This window comes from Staurois parvus, unplaced genomic scaffold (assembly GCF_062004578.1).
Source record: "Staurois parvus isolate SC_StPar_1 unplaced genomic scaffold, SC_StPar_1.0 ptg000229l, whole genome shotgun sequence".
NCBI lineage: Eukaryota > Metazoa > Chordata > Amphibia > Anura > Ranidae > Staurois > Staurois parvus.
This window is the reverse complement of record NW_028318025.1, coordinates 3,351,286-3,370,327: the sequence shown is the minus strand read 5'-3', so window position 1 is coordinate 3,370,327 and position 19,042 is coordinate 3,351,286. Positions and strand designations below refer to the sequence as shown.

General features: G+C 40.2%; 1 protein-coding gene across 8 annotated transcripts in view; it reads right to left on the bottom strand.

The window, feature by feature from the left end:
• Positions 1-19,042, bottom strand: part of RASA1 (RAS p21 protein activator 1) — a 127,584-nt gene that overhangs the window by 29,423 nt on the left and 79,119 nt on the right. For all 8 annotated transcript variants that reach the window (XM_089679628.1, XM_089679629.1, XM_089679632.1 and 5 more), the window contains 7 exons: positions 18,773-18,930; positions 15,285-15,361; positions 15,013-15,185; positions 14,136-14,295; positions 3,581-3,723; positions 2,051-2,166; positions 424-510 (listed from right to left, as the gene is read on the bottom strand). In XM_089679628.1, the coding sequence (XP_089535754.1) occupies positions 424-510; positions 2,051-2,166; positions 3,581-3,723; positions 14,136-14,295; positions 15,013-15,185; positions 15,285-15,361; positions 18,773-18,930 (914 nt within the window). The remainder of the gene's footprint in view (positions 1-423; positions 511-2,050; positions 2,167-3,580; positions 3,724-14,135; positions 14,296-15,012; positions 15,186-15,284; positions 15,362-18,772; positions 18,931-19,042) is intronic.

The window sequence follows — 19,042 nt, the reverse complement described above, 5'->3', positions numbered from 1 at the left end:
TTGGAAGCCTGCCAGTCTTCTTTGATGCACACACAGAGGAAGAGTGAAGACTCGAGACCAGGGTGTCACATAACCATGGCCTTTGGTAAGTATAATGGGCTTATAAGGTTTTTTTTCTTATTTTTGTTAGCTAGCTATCCGAGAGGGTGGGTGGGGGGTTAACTTTATCCTGGAGAGGGAATACATATATTTATTTCAGGTACTTCTATAGCGCTGTCAATTTACGTATATTGTACATTCACATCAGTCCCTAATCCTCAAGGGGCGTAAAATGTAAGGTATATATGTAAATATTTGAATGCTCATAGCCTTGCCACAGTTTTACTTTAATGTAGGTTTTCATTAATAATCTACTGACAAAAATTATCATGAAGATTTCCTTCAATAGTATAATATTTTCAATAGTATAGTTTGGTCACTTACCTAACAACTCTGGTCCTCATAGTCGTGTTAGAAGTCCACTTTTGTTGAACAGATCTTTGTAAGCACCCATATATATACCTCAAAGTACTGTAAAAAGATAAAACAGCAGAAGAGAAAATGTTGGATAAGAAAGTAAATTTAATTCAGCGGTTCTTAACCAGTGGCTGAAATGCACCATATCCATGTAGTTCTTTACATGCAGTTTTTATAATTTCTAAAAAGATGTTGAGCACTTCATCTTGTGTTTCTTACTTATGGTCCTCAACAAGGTATTGAGACACCTTTTTTTTAAACCTTCTGGACCACTCTAATGTCTGGGAGCATATTAATGTACTGAACAGAATAGCTCAATACACATGAACAATCACAATAATCTCTTAACCATTTAGGGACCGCTCTATAGCAGATATGCTGCTACAGGGCGTCGCTGCTGTGCAAAATCACGTATAAATATGTGATTTTGCATTTCCGGGTAGGGAGCGTGCGCACACCCCACCCTACCCATGCTGCTATTGGTTTTCAGAGATGTCAATCACTGGGTCCCAGCAATTTGTAACCGGGGCTCGGCGATAGCTGGAGAAGCGGACAGGGGAGAGACCTGTCTGTAAATAACACAGGTCTCTCTAGTGCTAGCAGGGGCATGTTTCTTTCTCTCTGCAAAGCAGAGATAGAAAGCCACACATCCCCTAGTAAAAAAAATAGCACACAGCAAGCACAAAACAGCACACTGATAACCCCTTTCTGCCCAGTGTCATTAGTACAGTGTCAGTAATTTTTATTAGCACTGATCTTTGTATTAGTGTCACTGAATATGTCAGTGGCAGTTATTCCCACGCAGTGTCAATTCGTGTCAGAATTCCTGCCAAAGCCCTGCTATAAATTGCTGATCACCACCATTATTAGTATAAAAAAAAAAAATAAAATTCCAGTTTATAAACCATCATTTGTAGCTGCTATAGCTTTCACCAATTAAATATAAACTTATTGAGATTTTTTTTTTTTTTTACCAAAGACATGTAGCAGAATACATTTTGTCCTAAATTTATGAAGATTTTTTTTAGCAGAGTTAAAAATACATTTTTGCTTTCAAAATTGTCAGCCTTTTCTTTTATAGCGCAAAAAATTAAAATGCAAATACCACCGCAAAAAATTAAAATGCAAATACCACCACAAAAAAAAACCCTATTTGTGGGAAAAAACGTCAAATTTAATTTATGTACAGCGGTTCATGACCACACAATTGTCAGTTAAAGCAACGCAGTGCCGTATCGCAAAAAATGGCCGTGGTGGGAATAGTGCGACCTGTAGTGTGATGCAACACCTAGTCACCCAAGACTAAGCTCTGAATGGTGAAAATGTTTCTGCCAAGTTTGAAAGTTTAAACACTCAATAAATGAACACAAACACCTTTCCATTTGGGAACTATAGAAATGGACCACAGCCTGGACCTATATAGCACCCTGCGGCTAACACCACATGTTGAAAAACGAAGGCCTACCCAATCATCTGAAGGTAGCAGCCTATAATCCAGGTTCTATGAATATTCAGCTTGTGTCCTGTACTGTACAAGATAAGTATTTTTTTCAATAACATAGAAATTAACATATACACACTAATAATAACTTACGGTGGAAGGATTTCTGCTGCCATAAAAATCTTCTCCACTAATTCAGAAAGTATGCCTAAGAGGTGCGCTAAATTAGTGTGAACATCTTCATTCTTTTCCAACTTTGAAGGATTTAACTGCAAAAGATTTCACAGTAGCCATATAAAACATCATACAAAACTTTGCAAAATCAATCTTAAAATATATTACTTCCCATAGACAGGAGTATAAATGCAAACTGTACCACCACCTAATTGAATACTGTAAATAAATATGGTGGAATTGTGCAATGATGCCACCAGGGCTCATGTACATAAACTAGAGTAAAGCAACCTAGGACAAAAGAACAGCTGTTCTCAGTAACAATAAAAATTTGCCATTACATAGACTGAATGGGCTCGCTTTCCAGGAATATTTACAATGGCAAAACAATGGTATGACACCAACCCATCAAAATAGAGCACTAAACCAAAATGAGAGAAAAGGAGGATATGCTTGCAGATATCCAGGTAACTAGACTTATGGCAAGCATACATGGATCGAACGTTGGCCATTCAGTCCGCGACAGTGAGAGGAAATCACCTGATTCCTTTATCCATGCAAACATCCTGATATTCAAGCAGCTGCTGTTCCTGATCATTTTCCACTTTACAGCCACCTGATGAATTACACATTTTAAAACTATTACACCAAAGTAGTAGGTGCAGAGGGGGAGTCTCAAAAAAAAAAAAGGGACAAAGATAGCAATACAAACTGAATTTCAAACTTTTCCCTGCCGTATCCAAAAAGTTTCAAAAAACTGTTGTAATGCTAGCATTAAACTAATTTGTCTGCCTGGGAAAGCTGTGTTTTGTAATTAAAAAAAAAAAAAAAAGAACAAATCCCTGGGAAACAAACTAGTACTTTCGAAGGAACCCCCTTCAGTCTTTACACCAAAATGCATATCTAGCCTGGTTGAATTATAGTATGCAATATTACATCAAATACTGAATTTTCCTGGAATTTCCACAACATTGGAAACATTGCTGAAAAACCATCACAGACTGAAATCTTAATTAAAAAAAACAAACAGTTTCCAAGAGCAGATTGTTTTTAAAGAATAACAAAGCCAAACAATTTAGCTATATGAAGCTATTAATAGTAATTACAAGGCCATGCAATGTTTCAGGTGCCTACCAGAAAAAAAACCCCAAATTTGCCAATAACTGGTATTTTGCTACACAAAGACTTCCATTGGAGAATGTCACTTACTTTACTTGGTACAGACACATTTTTCAGAGCACACAGACTGCATCAGTTCCTGCAATCTAAGGCATTCTGTAAACTGTGCATTTTTGATGGGAGATGGAGCACCCAGAGGCAGACTAAATAGAAAACGTTGGTGTAGACTGGTCAACAGAGGGCTGCACATGCCATTTAATCCTTTGACTGCCATGACATTTTTTAATTGTCTTTTAAGAGCAGACAGCTGCTGAGCTTTGGCATAGCATGCCCTGAAGCTTTATCTGTGCATAACCCCAGGTTGTTTCTCATTGGTACACATTTACTCACCTCACAAGACTGCTTGCTTTCCATTATTTTTAAAATGGTGTCTTTGAGAGCATGATGAACAAATGGAGTTGCAGTAGCTTTCATATATTGCTCCATGAGTGTGCTTGCCAAAGTTGTGGCACGGAACAGAGTTGTAGCTTCATCTAAAGTTATAAAGAAGCACAAAATCATACACTGATCACATACATTATTTCTCACACTGAACTATATCAATGCTGCAATCCAGATTATAACTGCTTTGAAGCCCTTGTTCTTGGAAAACATTACAGGACTTCATGTCCATGATAGGAATTTGCTGCCACATTTAGGTGACTGGACACTGGCAAAAAAAAAAAAAAAAGGACCGGAAATCCCCTCGTGGGCATAACCCTCACCCAGCCAGGCAACACTTCAGTTTTTGTAGCAAGTCATGAACCGCAAAGGAACAGGAGCTGAATTCGTCTCCTGTGATATACTCAAACAAAATTAGATTTTAGGTTTACCTGTAAAATTCTTTTCTTGATCACACATCACAGGACACAGAGCATCTTCATATCCATGAAGATAGGGATGTCCCAAAACACTTAATATGAGGAGAGGGTAAAATGGCATTGAGAGGGTAAAGTTGGCCCTAAGCAACTAAACCAAAACCAGTTAAAACCTCACGAAACAGCCTAAAAAACATGCTGACTAAAGGTATCTTCAGCGGCTACAACATGCACTTGGTAAAACTTTGTAAAACTATGAATCGAAAGCCAAAAAGCAGTTTTACAAACTTGAACTACTGAAGCCTGATGTCATATAGACCATCAAGCACCACACTCCTGGTAGAATGAGCAGTCACCAAAAAGAGTTTAAATTTGCACTTCAGACCATAAGCTTGCAAAATAAGCCAACAGATCTATCGACAAATAGTATATTTGGAAACTGTGTGGGCCTTCAGGAAGCACAAAGAGTGAATCCGACTGACAAACAACAGGCTTGATTTCAGGTAACACCTGATAGCATGAACATCTAAAGTATGAAGAGCCTTGTTCCTGGGCATCTGAGGCTTACAACAAAAAGCCAGCAACACAATGTTGTGGTTGTAATGGAAAGAAGAAACTGCCTTAGGTAAAAATGACAGCTGTGGCTGTAGAACCTTGTCATGGTGGATCACAGGGAATGGTTCCTTCCAAGAAGAGAAAAGCGAATTCTACTCTGCAAGCCGAAGAAGAGACCAGCAGAAAAAAACATCCATGTTAGGAGGGCTTAAGGATTAATATCCTTGATGGGTTTAAATGGAGATTTCAACAACAGAGAAAGTACCAGACAGAGGTCCCACGAACTCCTAACTAGTGGAACATTACGTGTGACACCTTGCACAAAAGTATACAAAGAGTGGAAGGCAATCTGTCTCCAAAAAAATTCTGAACAGGCCAAAATCTGGCCCTTGATCGTACTCAAGGCTAAAAACCAATCAACTCAAGTCTGGAGAAAGTCCAAGATACAACCAATGGCATATCAAGCAAAATAAGATTTTAAAACTTCCAACTTTGCCTTCTTTGAAGTCACCTTAGTGTAGAAATGACTGAATCAGAGACTCCCCTGTCTTTCAAGACCCTGACTTCAACAGCCATGCCAATAAAACCAGCAACTGTAAAAGAGAACAGAAGATTGGAAATTGTGACAGAGGGCTGGGTTGATTTGGAAGGAACCAAGGGTCATCCATCAGACATGTTTACAATGTCAGAGTTCTCCTAGACCAGGCTGGGAATCAGGGTAAAGAATTCCTTCCTCTAGCCACTTCAGCTCTAGAAGATTTACCCCCTTTCCTGACCAGGCCATTTTTTGCGATACGGCGTTGCGTTACTTTGGTCATGCAACACTGTACTCAAATTAAATCCTTTTTTTTTTTTTTCAAACAAATAGAGCTTTCTTTTGGTTGTTTTTGATCATATCTGCGGTTTTTACATTTTGTGAAAAAAAAATATTTGTTTGGAAGGAAACCAACTCTCCCACCGAACAAACTGAAATTGTATTGAAATCTTGTGTTGAATATGTGTTTTTTGTTGATGCTATCCAAGATATCTTCCCAATCCTTCAACTCCAGAATCTGACCTAAGGCGCCTTCCCACTTTAACATAAGTATGTTTGGGAAATGCAGTAGTGTCGATAAGGAGTCTGTAAATATCTGTGATAAGATGTAAGTATGTGGAACTGTCAAGACATTCTCTCAGATGGGGATACTTTGGAAAACATGAGATTATCGGTAAATGAATGCGTAATGTTTGCTTTGAATATAAGTGAATAGCGCTCTAGTTGCCACAGAATGCTTAGATTGTATCTCAGCAAAAGATAATTTCCCAGTGGTAGAGCCAGCGAAGGTCACATCGTTTGACTTTTGAGGCTGGAAAGAAGTGAGGGATTGCCTATGAATGAAGACAAATGGGATCCCTTTGCAGAAAGATGAAGTTTAGCATTACAATAAGACCACATAGTTGGTTTTAGTGTGAATCAGAGGTCAATAGTAGGGCATTCCTGACACATGAATTACCAGGCCACAACAATGAATTGGTATGGACAGGGGCTATTCAAAGATGTTCAATCTCTGTTCATTTATTGGGTGGGCATAACGTACACCAGAAAGCCAAATAACTGGGATGGGCAGCTTAATAATACATGGCAATATCTGAAAAGTTTAGGCCTTCCTGTCGATGGAGCTTCTTGCAAAACTGAGACTGTGGTTTGGCATAGAGCCTGAGGCCCGAGACTGGCAAAATGAATGCTTCTTGCAAGCAGAAGGAGGAGCAAGGTTCTGAACCATAGGCTTATTTTTAAGTAGTAATGGATGTAATCATCGAAGGGAGGACCAAACATTCCCCTTGAAAGCATAAACATTCCACACGCTTCTTACAAAGTAACTCCGCTGATCAACACTTCAGCCATAAGATCCTACAAGGTGTTCACTAAAGAGCTAATGGAACAAAGGAAATCCTCTAGGATTCTCCTCATTTGGTATCTCCACTGGTAGGATCCATTTCTCATCATGCAACAAGCCCAGAGCTTAAGGCTTTGGCACATACCTACAGCCACAATTGTAGGCTGTAAAGCTGCCCCCACCAGAGCAAATATGCTTTAAATAAGGCCTCCAGATGTTTGCCTGAGGCATTTTTAAATATCAGGAGCCTATCCCACTGGACCTTTTTGATGGAATGAACACCTTGTCGGGGAAAGGGTGGGGGTCTACGTCCAGGTTCCTCCCTACCCTGAAGGTATTTGGGACCCCTCACCCCCTAAACCTCCTCTCTGCCATCTATGAGACACGGCCTGCTGGCAGGTTATTTTGGGTTCCTTACAGGGAACAGAGGTCCAAGTCAGCAGAGATAGCACTAAGCCAATAAGCATCAGTGCCCTGGTTACCCTAATTTCCCCTTAATTTGCCAGTACCCCAGTCCAGTCCAACAAGGAAAGCTATGCTTAGACTTGTAGTCCAACCAGGATACTGTGCTGTGACCTGTAGTCCAACCAGGATACTGTGCTGTGACCTGTAGTCCCACCAGGATACTGTACTGTGACCTGTGGTCCCACCAGGACACTGTACTGTGACCTGTGGTCCCACCAGGACACTGTACTGTGACCTGTGGTCCCACCAGGACACTGTACTGTGACCTGTGGTCCCACCAGGACACTGTACTGTGACCTGTGGTCCCACCAGGACACTGTACTGTGACCTGTAGTCCCACCAGGATACTGTACTGTGACCTGTAGTTCCACAAGTGTGATCCACTGCTTATGGCTGAGATGTTTGTTCTTTACTTCTGAGCACACACTCATCAAAACTGGACCCCTGCAGGGACATCACAGTCATATTGTGCATGCACACACAGCCCAGAGTGTACTTGAGTGAATGCAAAGGGTAGAAAAAAAGCTCTCTGCCTCCTGCATTTGGTGCCTAGAACTACCCTCAACTCTGCAACAGATATTTAGCGGTCATGGCAGCCAAGGAAGCTACACACAAGTTACACCAAATGAAAATAGCAAGTGTAATGAGAAAAAAATTAATCCTATAGAAGCCGACCTTCGAGTCCTGCCCCAAGAAGAATTGGGATCCAAGTCAGAGGGAACCGCTGTCTATACTTTTATGCAGACATGACCACCACCTAAGACACTAACAAACCGAAGACTTGCCTAGCTGTTAGGCCTTTGAGGGTTTTCCTGCCTTTTTGTCAGTGTCCAGTCACCTTCAGGAGGCAGCATAACCCCATCATCAAGGATATGAAAAGAAGGTCTGTGTCCCGCGATGTACGACAAAAATATTTAAAAAACATACTCCTATAAAAAAAACAAGGGCAAATGCACATAAACAGCGCAGATATTGTGTCCACATATACAACCATTTCCCCAACCACTGCATTAGAAGAGCATCATGTGCTTGCCCAAGTTGTAGCAGTGGGTGATGGTGATGTCTTTCAGAGATAGCAAAGAATTAACTTCCTCAGAAATAAACTGGAAGACATGTTTATAAGGTACTGTGTGGCAGCATAAACATGCCTTCTGGAAAACTGCAGGTGATATATATTAAAAAGAAATTCATCTTCAAACTTCACAATGGCAAGGAAATCTTAAATTAGATCTTCACCTAGAAAGGGAAGGTCTGCTTATCCTCTTCCTCATTATGAACAATTATTTTTTTTCCAAGGAGCAGGTCCTCTTTTCTGACAGGTACCTGCTCCAACTCCTGCTCTGCTCACCTATGTGAATAGATTGGAGGTTTGCCCCCTCTGCCCGCAACCTCCTGGGACATGTCCCAGGAGACCATGAAGAAAGGGCAGTGCTTCTCGTGCATGCACAGTGGGGAGCTGGCTCTGAGGCCACAGGAAACTTTCCACAGTCAAGATGGTGGCGCCAGGGACCCGAACACTGGTGAACAATGGGCCCAGGTAGGGACAGTGCTGGATGCCTGGGCTTGTAAGCCTAAAGCCAGAAGCTGCAGTATTTGTAGCTGCCAACTTAATTTTTTTTTTCAAGAACACAGATCCCCTGTTTTCTTGTTACTTACTAGTAAATCCTAGATTGTAAGCTCGAAAGAGCAGGGCCCTCGAACCCCTCGTGTATTGTATTGTTACTGTCTTGTCTCATGTTCTTTCCCCCTTGCTACTGTACAGCACTGAGCAAACCCTTTGGCGCTATATAAATACTGTATAATAATAATAATAAATTAGTGTTAACATCTCACCTTGACTTATTAATCTGTATAGACAGCAGCCTTATTATGTTACAATTTAACTGCTGCCCGCCCACCATGTACTGCGGCAGAGCAGCAGCTACAGGCAAAACGACGTACCTGTACAGAGCTCTGGCTGTACTAACACAGGGGGGCGCTCAGTGCTCCCCCTCGCGACTTCTGCGTCCAGCGACACAGTGGAATGAACATCCGGGTGAAAGGGACCCGGTGATCATGTGACCACAATGTAAGGAAAGCTGTTATGAATCAATCTCATTCATAACGGCTCTGCTCCTCTTCCTAGTGAGCTGTGATTGGCCCAAAGCTGTCACATGATACATAGGGCCAATCACAGCACCTTGTACCATGTGACTAGCTTCAGCCAATCGCAGATCACTATCTTGAGCTGCCAAAACTTAACTCATTCATGACAGTTCATGAATGAGTTAGGTACATGACAGCAAGCTTTGCATTGTAGAAGAAATGATCTTTATTTCTCCTGCAAAGCAAAGTGTAAATAAAAAAAAAAAAAAAAATCCCTGACCACCCCTTCCCCTGCAGTACATTGTTACTATGGTAACATTGTACTATTCTGTTAAAAGTATTAAAAACAAGATTAAAAAAAAAAATAAAATGCCATATTGAGAATTTTTGTAAACATTTTTTTAAAGAGCTGTACCCCCCCTCCCCCCTTTGGTCCAGGGAAAGAAGAGAGAACACGGTACCAAGTAAAAGCACTACATTTTTCACACACACACGCGTTAGATTAGCACATTTAACCCTTTGATCGACCCTATTAACCCTTTGATCACCCCATCACCCAACCAGTGCCATTAGTACATAGTGTCCCCAAAAAATGCAGAGTTAGTAGGATCGGCCCCGTTCGCTGCCAGCACTAGCGTTTAGCCCCGCCACTGTTTCTCACGGAAGATTTGTACCAATCGATTGTGGGCCACGGCAATTTACATTACCACAATACATCACCACCCACCCAAATTCAGCTCATCAGACAATTTCGCATGGAAACCTATCACGGTTTCTGAATTTAAAATTCTTTTGGGCCTAACCCTCAATATGGGCATTACAAAAAAGAATGAAATGCTGTCATATCGGTCCACAGAGCAAATTCACCGTATGCTCGTGTTCTCTGCTGTTACATGGATCGGCAATGTACTGTTACGTCGCTGGACTGAGTGGTTATACCAGCATGATTCCTGTAGCTATCACTTTTTTCAGCTGGCGGTCGACATTCATGTAAAAGCAATCCTAGTGGTCAATTAGCTGCTGAATTGTTTTTACGAGCAGCAGGAAGGGACATCTCACCACCCCCCCCCCTCCCCTCCTGCTGCCTTCCACAGTTTTCTTTGGCACTCTGTTCCCACAGGGGAATCCGAGAATGCAGCCGGCAGTTCTTCTGGCTGACCATAGTGCTGGTCAGAGACCAGAATGGCTCCAAGCATTTCTATAGTCTAAGAAATTGGAAGCTACGAGCATTTCATCACTTCGGTTTCGCAGGATATACACAGCGCCATTTGTAAATTGGGAAAGCATCTGATCACACCGATCTTGGTAAGATTAGACAATATAAGGGCAGAGGAGATATCTAGAGCCAGAGAGACCCCAGATTTCTCAAAAAAGAATATATGACAATGCCCATTGAAGTTATAGGGGATATTTGCATTCCCTGTGATAGCATTAAAAGTGAAAGGGACAGTGTAAAAATAATAAAATAAATCAAAATAAAGCTCCCTCGTGGCCAATTCCCCCCCACGAGCGCTGCCCCTGTGCCAGTAAGTATATAGCGGTTGCACCATGCATGTGAGGCATCGCTGCGAATGTCAGATCACAGGCAGTAATTCTAGCACTAGGCCTCCTCTGTAAATCTAAAATGGTAGCTTGTAAAGGCTTTTATAGCGTTGCCTATGGCTACTAAAATTTTCTGCAGTTTGTCGCCATTGCACGGGGCATGCGCAGTTTTAAAGCATGTCATGTTTGGTATCTATTTACTCAGCATACCATCATATTTTATACTTTACCAAATAAGTGGGCAATATATTGCGTTTTTGTGCATTAAAAGTAAAAAAAAATACTGCGTGATGTAAAAAATTTCAACACCCACCGTTTTATTCTCTAGGGCCTCTGCTTAAAAAAATATATATAATGTTTGGGGGTTCAAAGTAATTTTCTAGAAAAAAAAAAATTTTCATGTGAAAAAGTGTCAGAAAAGGCTTGGTCTTCAAGAGTGGGTGATGTGTGGCATAAGCTTCTAATGTTGGCCCTGAAATGCCAGGATAGTAGAAGAAACCCCTCCAAATGACCCTTTTTGGAAAGTAGACACTCCAAGGAATTTGCCAAGAGGCATAGTGAGTGTTCTGCAGATCTCATTTGTTGCCACGTTTTTGGAAAATGAAGAAAGAAAACAAAACATTTATTTTTTCTTTCAAAACCCTGTGACAAAAATTATATCTGTAAAATACTCACCATGCCAAATTCCTTGGGGTGTCTACTTTCCAAAAAGGGGTCATTTGGGGGGGGTGTTTGTACTATCCTGGCATTTTAGAGCCTCAGAAACTGTGATAGGTAGTGGAGAAGAAAGAAGCCCTTTGAAAGGCTGGAGGTGGTCATTGGATTTTGGGGGCTTGTATGTAGCTAGGCTGTCAAAAAGTCTCTCACATGTGGTATCCCCATACTCGGGAGAAGTAGGAGAATGTGTTTTGGGGTGTTATTGCACATATATGCATGGCATGCATGAGCAATATATCATTAAAGTGACAACTTTGTGTAAAAAAATAAATAAAAAATTGTCATTCAAAAAATTTGTGGCAAAAAATAAAATGTTCCATGGACTCAACATGCCTCTCTGTAAAATCCTTGGGGTGCCTACTTTCCAAAAAGGGATCATTTGGGGGGGTTGTACTGCCCTGGCATTTTAACACCTCAAGCAATGTGATAGGCAGTCATAAAGTAAAAGCTGAATAAATTCCAATATATATACATCATAGTTTGTAGACGCTATAGCTTTCACACAAACCAATTTATATACATGAATTGAGATTTTTTTTTTTTTTTTTTTACCAAAGACACGTCAAAGAATACATTTTAGCCTAAATTTATGACTGAGTTTATTGGATATTTTTTATAACCAAAAGTGAAAAATATTGTTTTTTTTTAAATTTTCATAATTTTTTGTTTATAGAGCAAAAAATAAAAACCGCAAAGATGATCAAATGCCACCAAAAGAAAGCTGTATTTGTGTGAAAAAAAGGAAAAAAATTTTGTTTGGGTACATCATTGCACGACCGTGCAATTACCAGTTGAAATAGCGCAGCGCCAAACAGCAAAAAATGGCCTGGTCAGGAACGGGGGTAAATCCTCTGGAGGGCAAGTGGTTAATTGACACTTGCATTGTTTTTTTTTTTAGATACCTTATGCTTTAATTGATGTTCTGAACCATGTTAAAAAGCATCATAGGGTAACCTTCAGTTCCGATATACTTTACTGAATTCAAATGTCTTATACAGAGAGGATTAGTTTTGCCTTGATCTGTTTTCTACATATATCTTGATGGAAGAGACGAGCCAGAGAGGCAACTTTTACAGCTGCAACAGGTTTCTGTGGAGTGACCTGTAGTAGTAAAGGGTAACTCCACTTTCCAAAAAAAAAAAAAAAAAGTGCTGGGTTTCCATGGCCTATAAACCAACATCCCCTAGACTTGAACAGGACGCTGCTCCTAGAGTACTGGTATGTACCATTCAAGCTTGAATTTAAATAGGTCTGCTTTAAACAAACTAGTGAAAACCTCAAGTTACAATGGTCCATTGCAGGTACTGCTCCTCGATAATCTACTGATTCAGGGAACTGGCTACCAGCTGTCACAGGCTGCTCTTCGAACTCCACATGCTAACTTTTGAAAGGAAAATGAAGCCACTCACCATATAAAAGCAATCTGTCCAGTTTCAGTAAGTGCAGAGTTCAGAGTATGCGATAAAAGGTCTATCATTGGTCTGATCAGCACAGGCGCCTGGAGTCATGTGTCTAAGAATGAGCAGAAGTTGCTTTATTGAAGCAAATTTCTTTATTTCATCAAATAAAGTGTGTTTCGTGGCTTTAAACTGCCACTTCCTCAGTTCTGGGTGATAACACTAATGTGGGGTATTAGTAACTGAGTTTCTTGAGATTCACCCTTACTGGATGACATCAGCCATTAATATCATATCAGGGTCTGACTCTGGTTGAGAAGTAGAAGCGGTGGGGCATTTTCGAGCTCTGGACAAAGATGAGTTAAATAAGGCCATATCCGTCCAAGAAATAGTTACAAGGATGCTTTTGTCAAATAGGCTGCTTGCCTGAAATAGAGCTCAACTAGGATGCTGAAGCCAGCGTTAACAGCAGTTCCTGCTCTGCTGTAAGGGATGTGTTGTTACTCTGAGTGCTGTACAGGCTTTTAGCAGAGTGAATGTTCACTTGCTGTTTAGTTGGCTCCCTTTCGACTGGTCTCCACCATAGCTACAAGTGAGTGTATTCCCCTGTGGTAAGCTTGTCCAGGAGTACACGGGAACCCATGGTGTGGAAAGTCCTGCAACGAATCCTTGTAGAGAAAGGGTAGAAGGAAGTGCCTGAGTACCTTACAACAGCTCTAGGAGGAAGCGGCATTAAAGTGTAAGACCAGTGCTGTGATGTAAATCCTGGTCACCCACCTGATACTGAGCTCTAAGCGCATGACTTTTAGCGCCAAGTTTGAACTGTAAAATGAATACATTTCAAACATAGCCAGTTTTACCCAGATCCAGTCCTTTCAGTTCATAACGCTGGACTGTATACAAGGTCTAGGTTTCACCTGTCACAGTGGCATACCTCAGCAGGGGTCTTCAGGAACTGGGTTCCATTGTGATGGACCACAGCCCTGGACCTGTATAACACCCTGTGGCTAAAACAACACGTTGCACCAAGAGCCAAGGTGCAACATTACAGTCTGTCCCCCACATGGGGACAAGGTTTTATGGAGGATCACCAAAACATTGCTTCTCTAGACAGAGTTGAAGAATTCTTTTAAGGAAAATAACCTATTTTACATCACCTTCAGAAACAAGCAAAAATCTGAGGCTCACTGAGGTTTAAAAGGGGAGAGGTTCTGGGGAGCATGTCCTCAAAAGCTCGCCAGTGTCCAATCACCTTGAGGTTCAAAGCTATAACCCATAGTGTATGAATAATTTGCCTGTTTACTGTACTTTGACTCAGATAAAATATTGTCTGAACCTTACACATTCTGCCAGGGGTATGTAAGCTTAAGAGCACAACCATATTTGTTACACTTGTATTCTTCCCAGCACATATCAGATATTTGGTAATCAAGATTTGTATAGCAAGTACCTTCTGCACTGATCTCTCGGTCATTTAGTGTTCGCAGAAGTAATGACTCCATTTTTTCATGTAGAAAAATCCGTAATAAAATGCTAGCTAGTAGTGTACGATCTTGCCCACACACATGTGATAACGCTGTGACTACATGTAGCTCTTTTTGAAGAATTAGCTACAAAAAGAAGAAAGGCAACCAAAATTAAGAATTCAAATACACATATTATAATGTAGTTATACAATACCATGCATAAACCAAATGTAAATTGCTTATCCTGACCTTTTAACCTAGCATCTTAGCTTAGGGCCCTTTCAGACTGGTGTGCTTTTGCCTTGTTGAAACACCTTTCCAGTGCAATAAACATGCATGAAAAGTATTCCCCTTTAAATCCTACGCAACTGCACACCAAAAATGCACCTTCCACTGTGAATCAATGGAAACTCATCAAAAGCACGCCACATCTGCCATATTAGCTGTTGCCACAAAACAAAATGACTAGCCTACTCAGATCATAGGTTTTTGAGTACGGCACAAAATAGGTCATGAGCTGGTTTCTGGATTTCCTTCATTTTTGCTGTGATAGATATGATCTTCATTGTATTTAGGCTAAGAAAAGGGTCACACTCCCCCAGCTGGATTATTTATAGCAATAATTTTATTAACTGTAAAACCAAGAACTAAAATGAACTAAATTTTATTTTTTTTATTACCAAGGAGGATTAAACAGGGAACAACATTGTCATGTTTGTTTCCATTTTTCTTCTGTCCATTTCCTATAGTCTATTTTTGCATCATGATGGCTTAACTGCTGCAGAGCAGTACAGAGACAGGAACACCATGGATGTTCTGAACCAAAAAAAAAAATTATGAGTAGACATTGCAAAACATTACCTCTTTGAACTCATTGTACTCCTCTTCTGGCATAATTTTCTCCATAGAGTACCTTGCCCGAACACGCAAAGACCCTGGCTCAATACCTTTCAGTGGTATGTGGGAACTCAGCTGAAACCACTCATCTATTGCATGTCCTTTTTGCAATCGGTTTAACTGGCAGCGCATAAATACTGCAACCATAAGAAATGACAATTAACTAAGTAGAACATTCTGGGAAAGAAAAGGCTCCTTTGGGCAGCATTTTTAACAAAATATACAACCATACTCACAAATGTCAGGATCTTTGCTTTTCTTTGTTTTGTTACTGAGGCTAATCTCAAATCTGTTTATGTCAGGCGATAAATCACTAAGAAAAAAAAAACATTTCTACTGAATAATTTAACAAAAACATATATCTTAAGTAAATGTTTTTATCAGATCACCACACGCTTACTATAAGTACACAAGTCAAAGTGTCACTAAACCCACATCATAAAAAACTATCAATAAATGCTATATTACATGCTGTTCATACACTCAATCACAATGAGATTTTTCTGTATTCTGCAAAAATCCTGGTTGATCCCGCTGCTCTCTATCTCCACCTTCTGTTCATGTCTTTAATTCGGCTAGGGATTTTGCAGCTGTAGAGGCAACTCTGCAAATGCTCAGTTTTGAGTGAGTTTCTATGCTGAGCATTTCCTCCCTATCACATCTGAGCAACCCATGTGATCAGAGTGGTAAATGGCAACCCACTCCCTCTGTTTTGGAGCACACCCCTTCTGAGAACGAACCTTTGTTCGAAATGCATCAAGGAAGGAGCCCTGGACGCTGAGACGCCACGCCACCGGATCACGGAGGTCTGGCGGCCATATTACGGTACCAGCTGGTCAGTGTCTTAATAAGCAATTTCACTGTATTGCTTATACATCACTAGAACTACTCACAGTGTATGTTTTATTTATGAGCTTTCTATATGCATCACTATTAAAGCATTTAAACACTACACTATGGGAATCCCCTTTCATTTTGCTGCATATCGAGCATTTTAACCCCCCAGCTATCCTGATGACCATCCCAGAGCCCTAGAAGGGAGTCCTGGCTGACCTGATATATCCTTAACCAAGAGGAGGGCCGGTTACCCCTAGGCTGTATCCGGCTCTACCCTAAGAAGGGAAACCTGACAGACCAGCTATACACGATACAACGCGCTAATTACATGATCTTCTGGTGAGTGCGCACTTTATCCATTTCTGGCACAACCACCTGAATATATCCAGCGTACTGGGACTAAAAGTGTCATCAGGAGACCCCCTTGTTGGAGGAATTATATTTAATGATATAAACGCAGGTGCAACCACAGTGCGTTTTTGTTGAAGAATTTATGAACTTTTAACGTTTTTCATCATTTTTATTGATTTTATTATTCATGTTTACCCCCATTAGTGGACATTTTTATGATCATATATATTTTACACGCATTTTTTTCTTATAATAATTTTAGCGCACTTTTATATATTTTATACTCAAGGCAATTTATGGTTTTGACCTCAGTGCAACAGCCGCTTGTATGACATAGCAGTCGCTTTCATTATCCACCTTCACGCCCACTAACCTGCTAAACACAATGGGGTTGGGATATTACATGTAGATTATTGGAGGAACCTCCTCCCCCTTAATCTATGACACGATATTATTTCCACAAATAAAGGTTTGATTTAAAAGAAATATTTGTATGCCAATTTCAAACAGTTTGATATTTATTTTTACTCTGTATTCCAAAAGCTTTTTTTTTTATTTTGAACATGTGGCCAGTAGCAGAGGATTAGAAGCTCCTCCTACGTATGTTTCCCTGCTGATAGGCTGGCAGCTGTATATTGATTAGGAAAAAGGTACTTACATTTTTTATTAAAATAATTACAGCGCCATCATCCACACAAAGAAATAGAAAGGATAATGTAAATTAAACAGTGTGTTTAGTATCACTTTAACGATAGTTGTACTTTTAACTTTTTTCTTTAGTTATAAGTACAGTGGGGATCGAAAGTTTGGGCACCCCAGCTAAAAATTTGTATTAATGTGCATAAAGAAGCCAAGGAAAGATGGAAAAATCTCCAAAAGGCATCAAATTACAGATTAGACATTCTTATAATATGTCAACAAAAGTTAGATTTTATTTCCATCATTTACTTTCAAAATAACAGAAAACAAAAAAATGGCATCTGCAAAAGTTTGGGCACCCTGCAGAGTTAATATCTTGTACTGCCCCCTTTGGCAAGTATCACAGCTTGTAAACGCTTTTTGTAGCCAGCCAAGAGTCTTTCAATTCTTGTTTGAGGTATCTTTGCCCATTCTTCCTTACAAAAGTCTTCCAGTTCTTTGAGATTTCTGGGCTGTCTGTCACGCACTGCTCTTTTAAGGTCTATCCATAGATTTTCAATGATGTTGAGGGTCAGGAGATTGTGAAGGCCATGGCAAAACCTTCAGTTTACGCCTCTTGATGTAATCCCCCGTGGATTTCGAGGTGTGTTTAGGATCATTATCCATTTGTAGAAGCCATCCTCTCTTTAACTTCAGCTTTTTCACAGATGGCATCAAGTTACCATCCAAAATTTGCTGAAATTTTATTGAATCCATTTTTCCTTCTACTCGTGAGATGTTCCCTGTGCCACTGGCTGCAACACAACCCCAAAGCATGATTGATCCAACCCCATGCTTAACAGTTGGACAGAGGTTCTTTTCATTCAATTCTGTGCCCCTTCTTCTCCAAACGTTCCTTTGCTCATTCCGGCCAAAAAGTTCAATTTTAACCTCATCGGTCCACAGAACTTGTTTCCAAAATGCATCAGACTTGTCTATATTCATTTGCAAAGTTCAAATGATGATTTTTGTGGTGAGGACGTAGAAGAGGTTTTCTTCTGATGAATCTTCCATGAAGACCATATTTGTACAAGTATCTCTTTATAGTGGAATAGTGTACCACAACTCCAGTGTCTGCCAGATCTTTCTGGAGGGATCGTGCAGTCAAACGTGGGTTTTGAATTGTTTTTCTCACAATTCTGCGAGCTGTTCTGTCTGATATTTTTCTTGGTCTTCCAGATTTTGCTTTAACTTCCACTGTTCCTGATGACTGCCATTTCTTAATTACATTCCGAACAGAGGATATTGACATCTGAAAACGCTTTGCTATCTTCTTATAGCCTTCTCCAGCTTTGTGAGCGTCAACTATTTTCAGTTTCAGTTTTCTAGACAACTGCTTAGAAGAACCCATGGTGCTGATTGTTGGGGCAAGGTCAGATGAGTCTGGGCATTTAAAACCTTTGAGATTGACATCACCTGGTCTGCCCAGACGATGATTGAGAACAATCCATGACACTAGCAGGTCTCAGCTTTGCAAAGGGGGCAGTGCATGCTATAAATTCTGCAGGGTGCCCAAACTTTTGCAGACGCCATTTTTTTGTTTTCTGTTATTTTGAAAGTGTAAATGATGGAAATAAAATCTAACTTTTGTTGACATATTATAAGAATGTCTAATCTGTAATTTGATGCCTTTTGGAGATTTTTCCATCTTTCCTTGGTTTCTTTATGCACATTAATACAAATTTTTAGCTGGGGTGCCCAAACTTTCGATCCCCACTGTATATGTATCGGTAATACAAGTGGAAAAGGACACTTCTAAAATGAAACATACTTGCTAAAGAAATAAGGACAGCATATAAAAGGATCCAACCACACATACAGAGTTTTAACCAAAAATAATTCAGGTTATAAAACTTACTCAAAGAAAAACTCTTCTGACCAAACAGGATTTTGGCCTTCACGAGCATGTGTCTTGGCTACCTGAACACTATTCAGGTAAATATTGCAGTACGGACTAGTGAAATGTTTGACTGGGAGCTTGTGTGCTTCTTCTATGTGCAAATGGAGACTGCTGACCTGGAAAAAGGAATTAGATGCTCATTTAGACTGTAGCACAAATGTGCACTCAACAAGAACATTGTCAGACAGTACTGGCTTTGCTTTGAATACTTAACCACTTAAGTCCCAG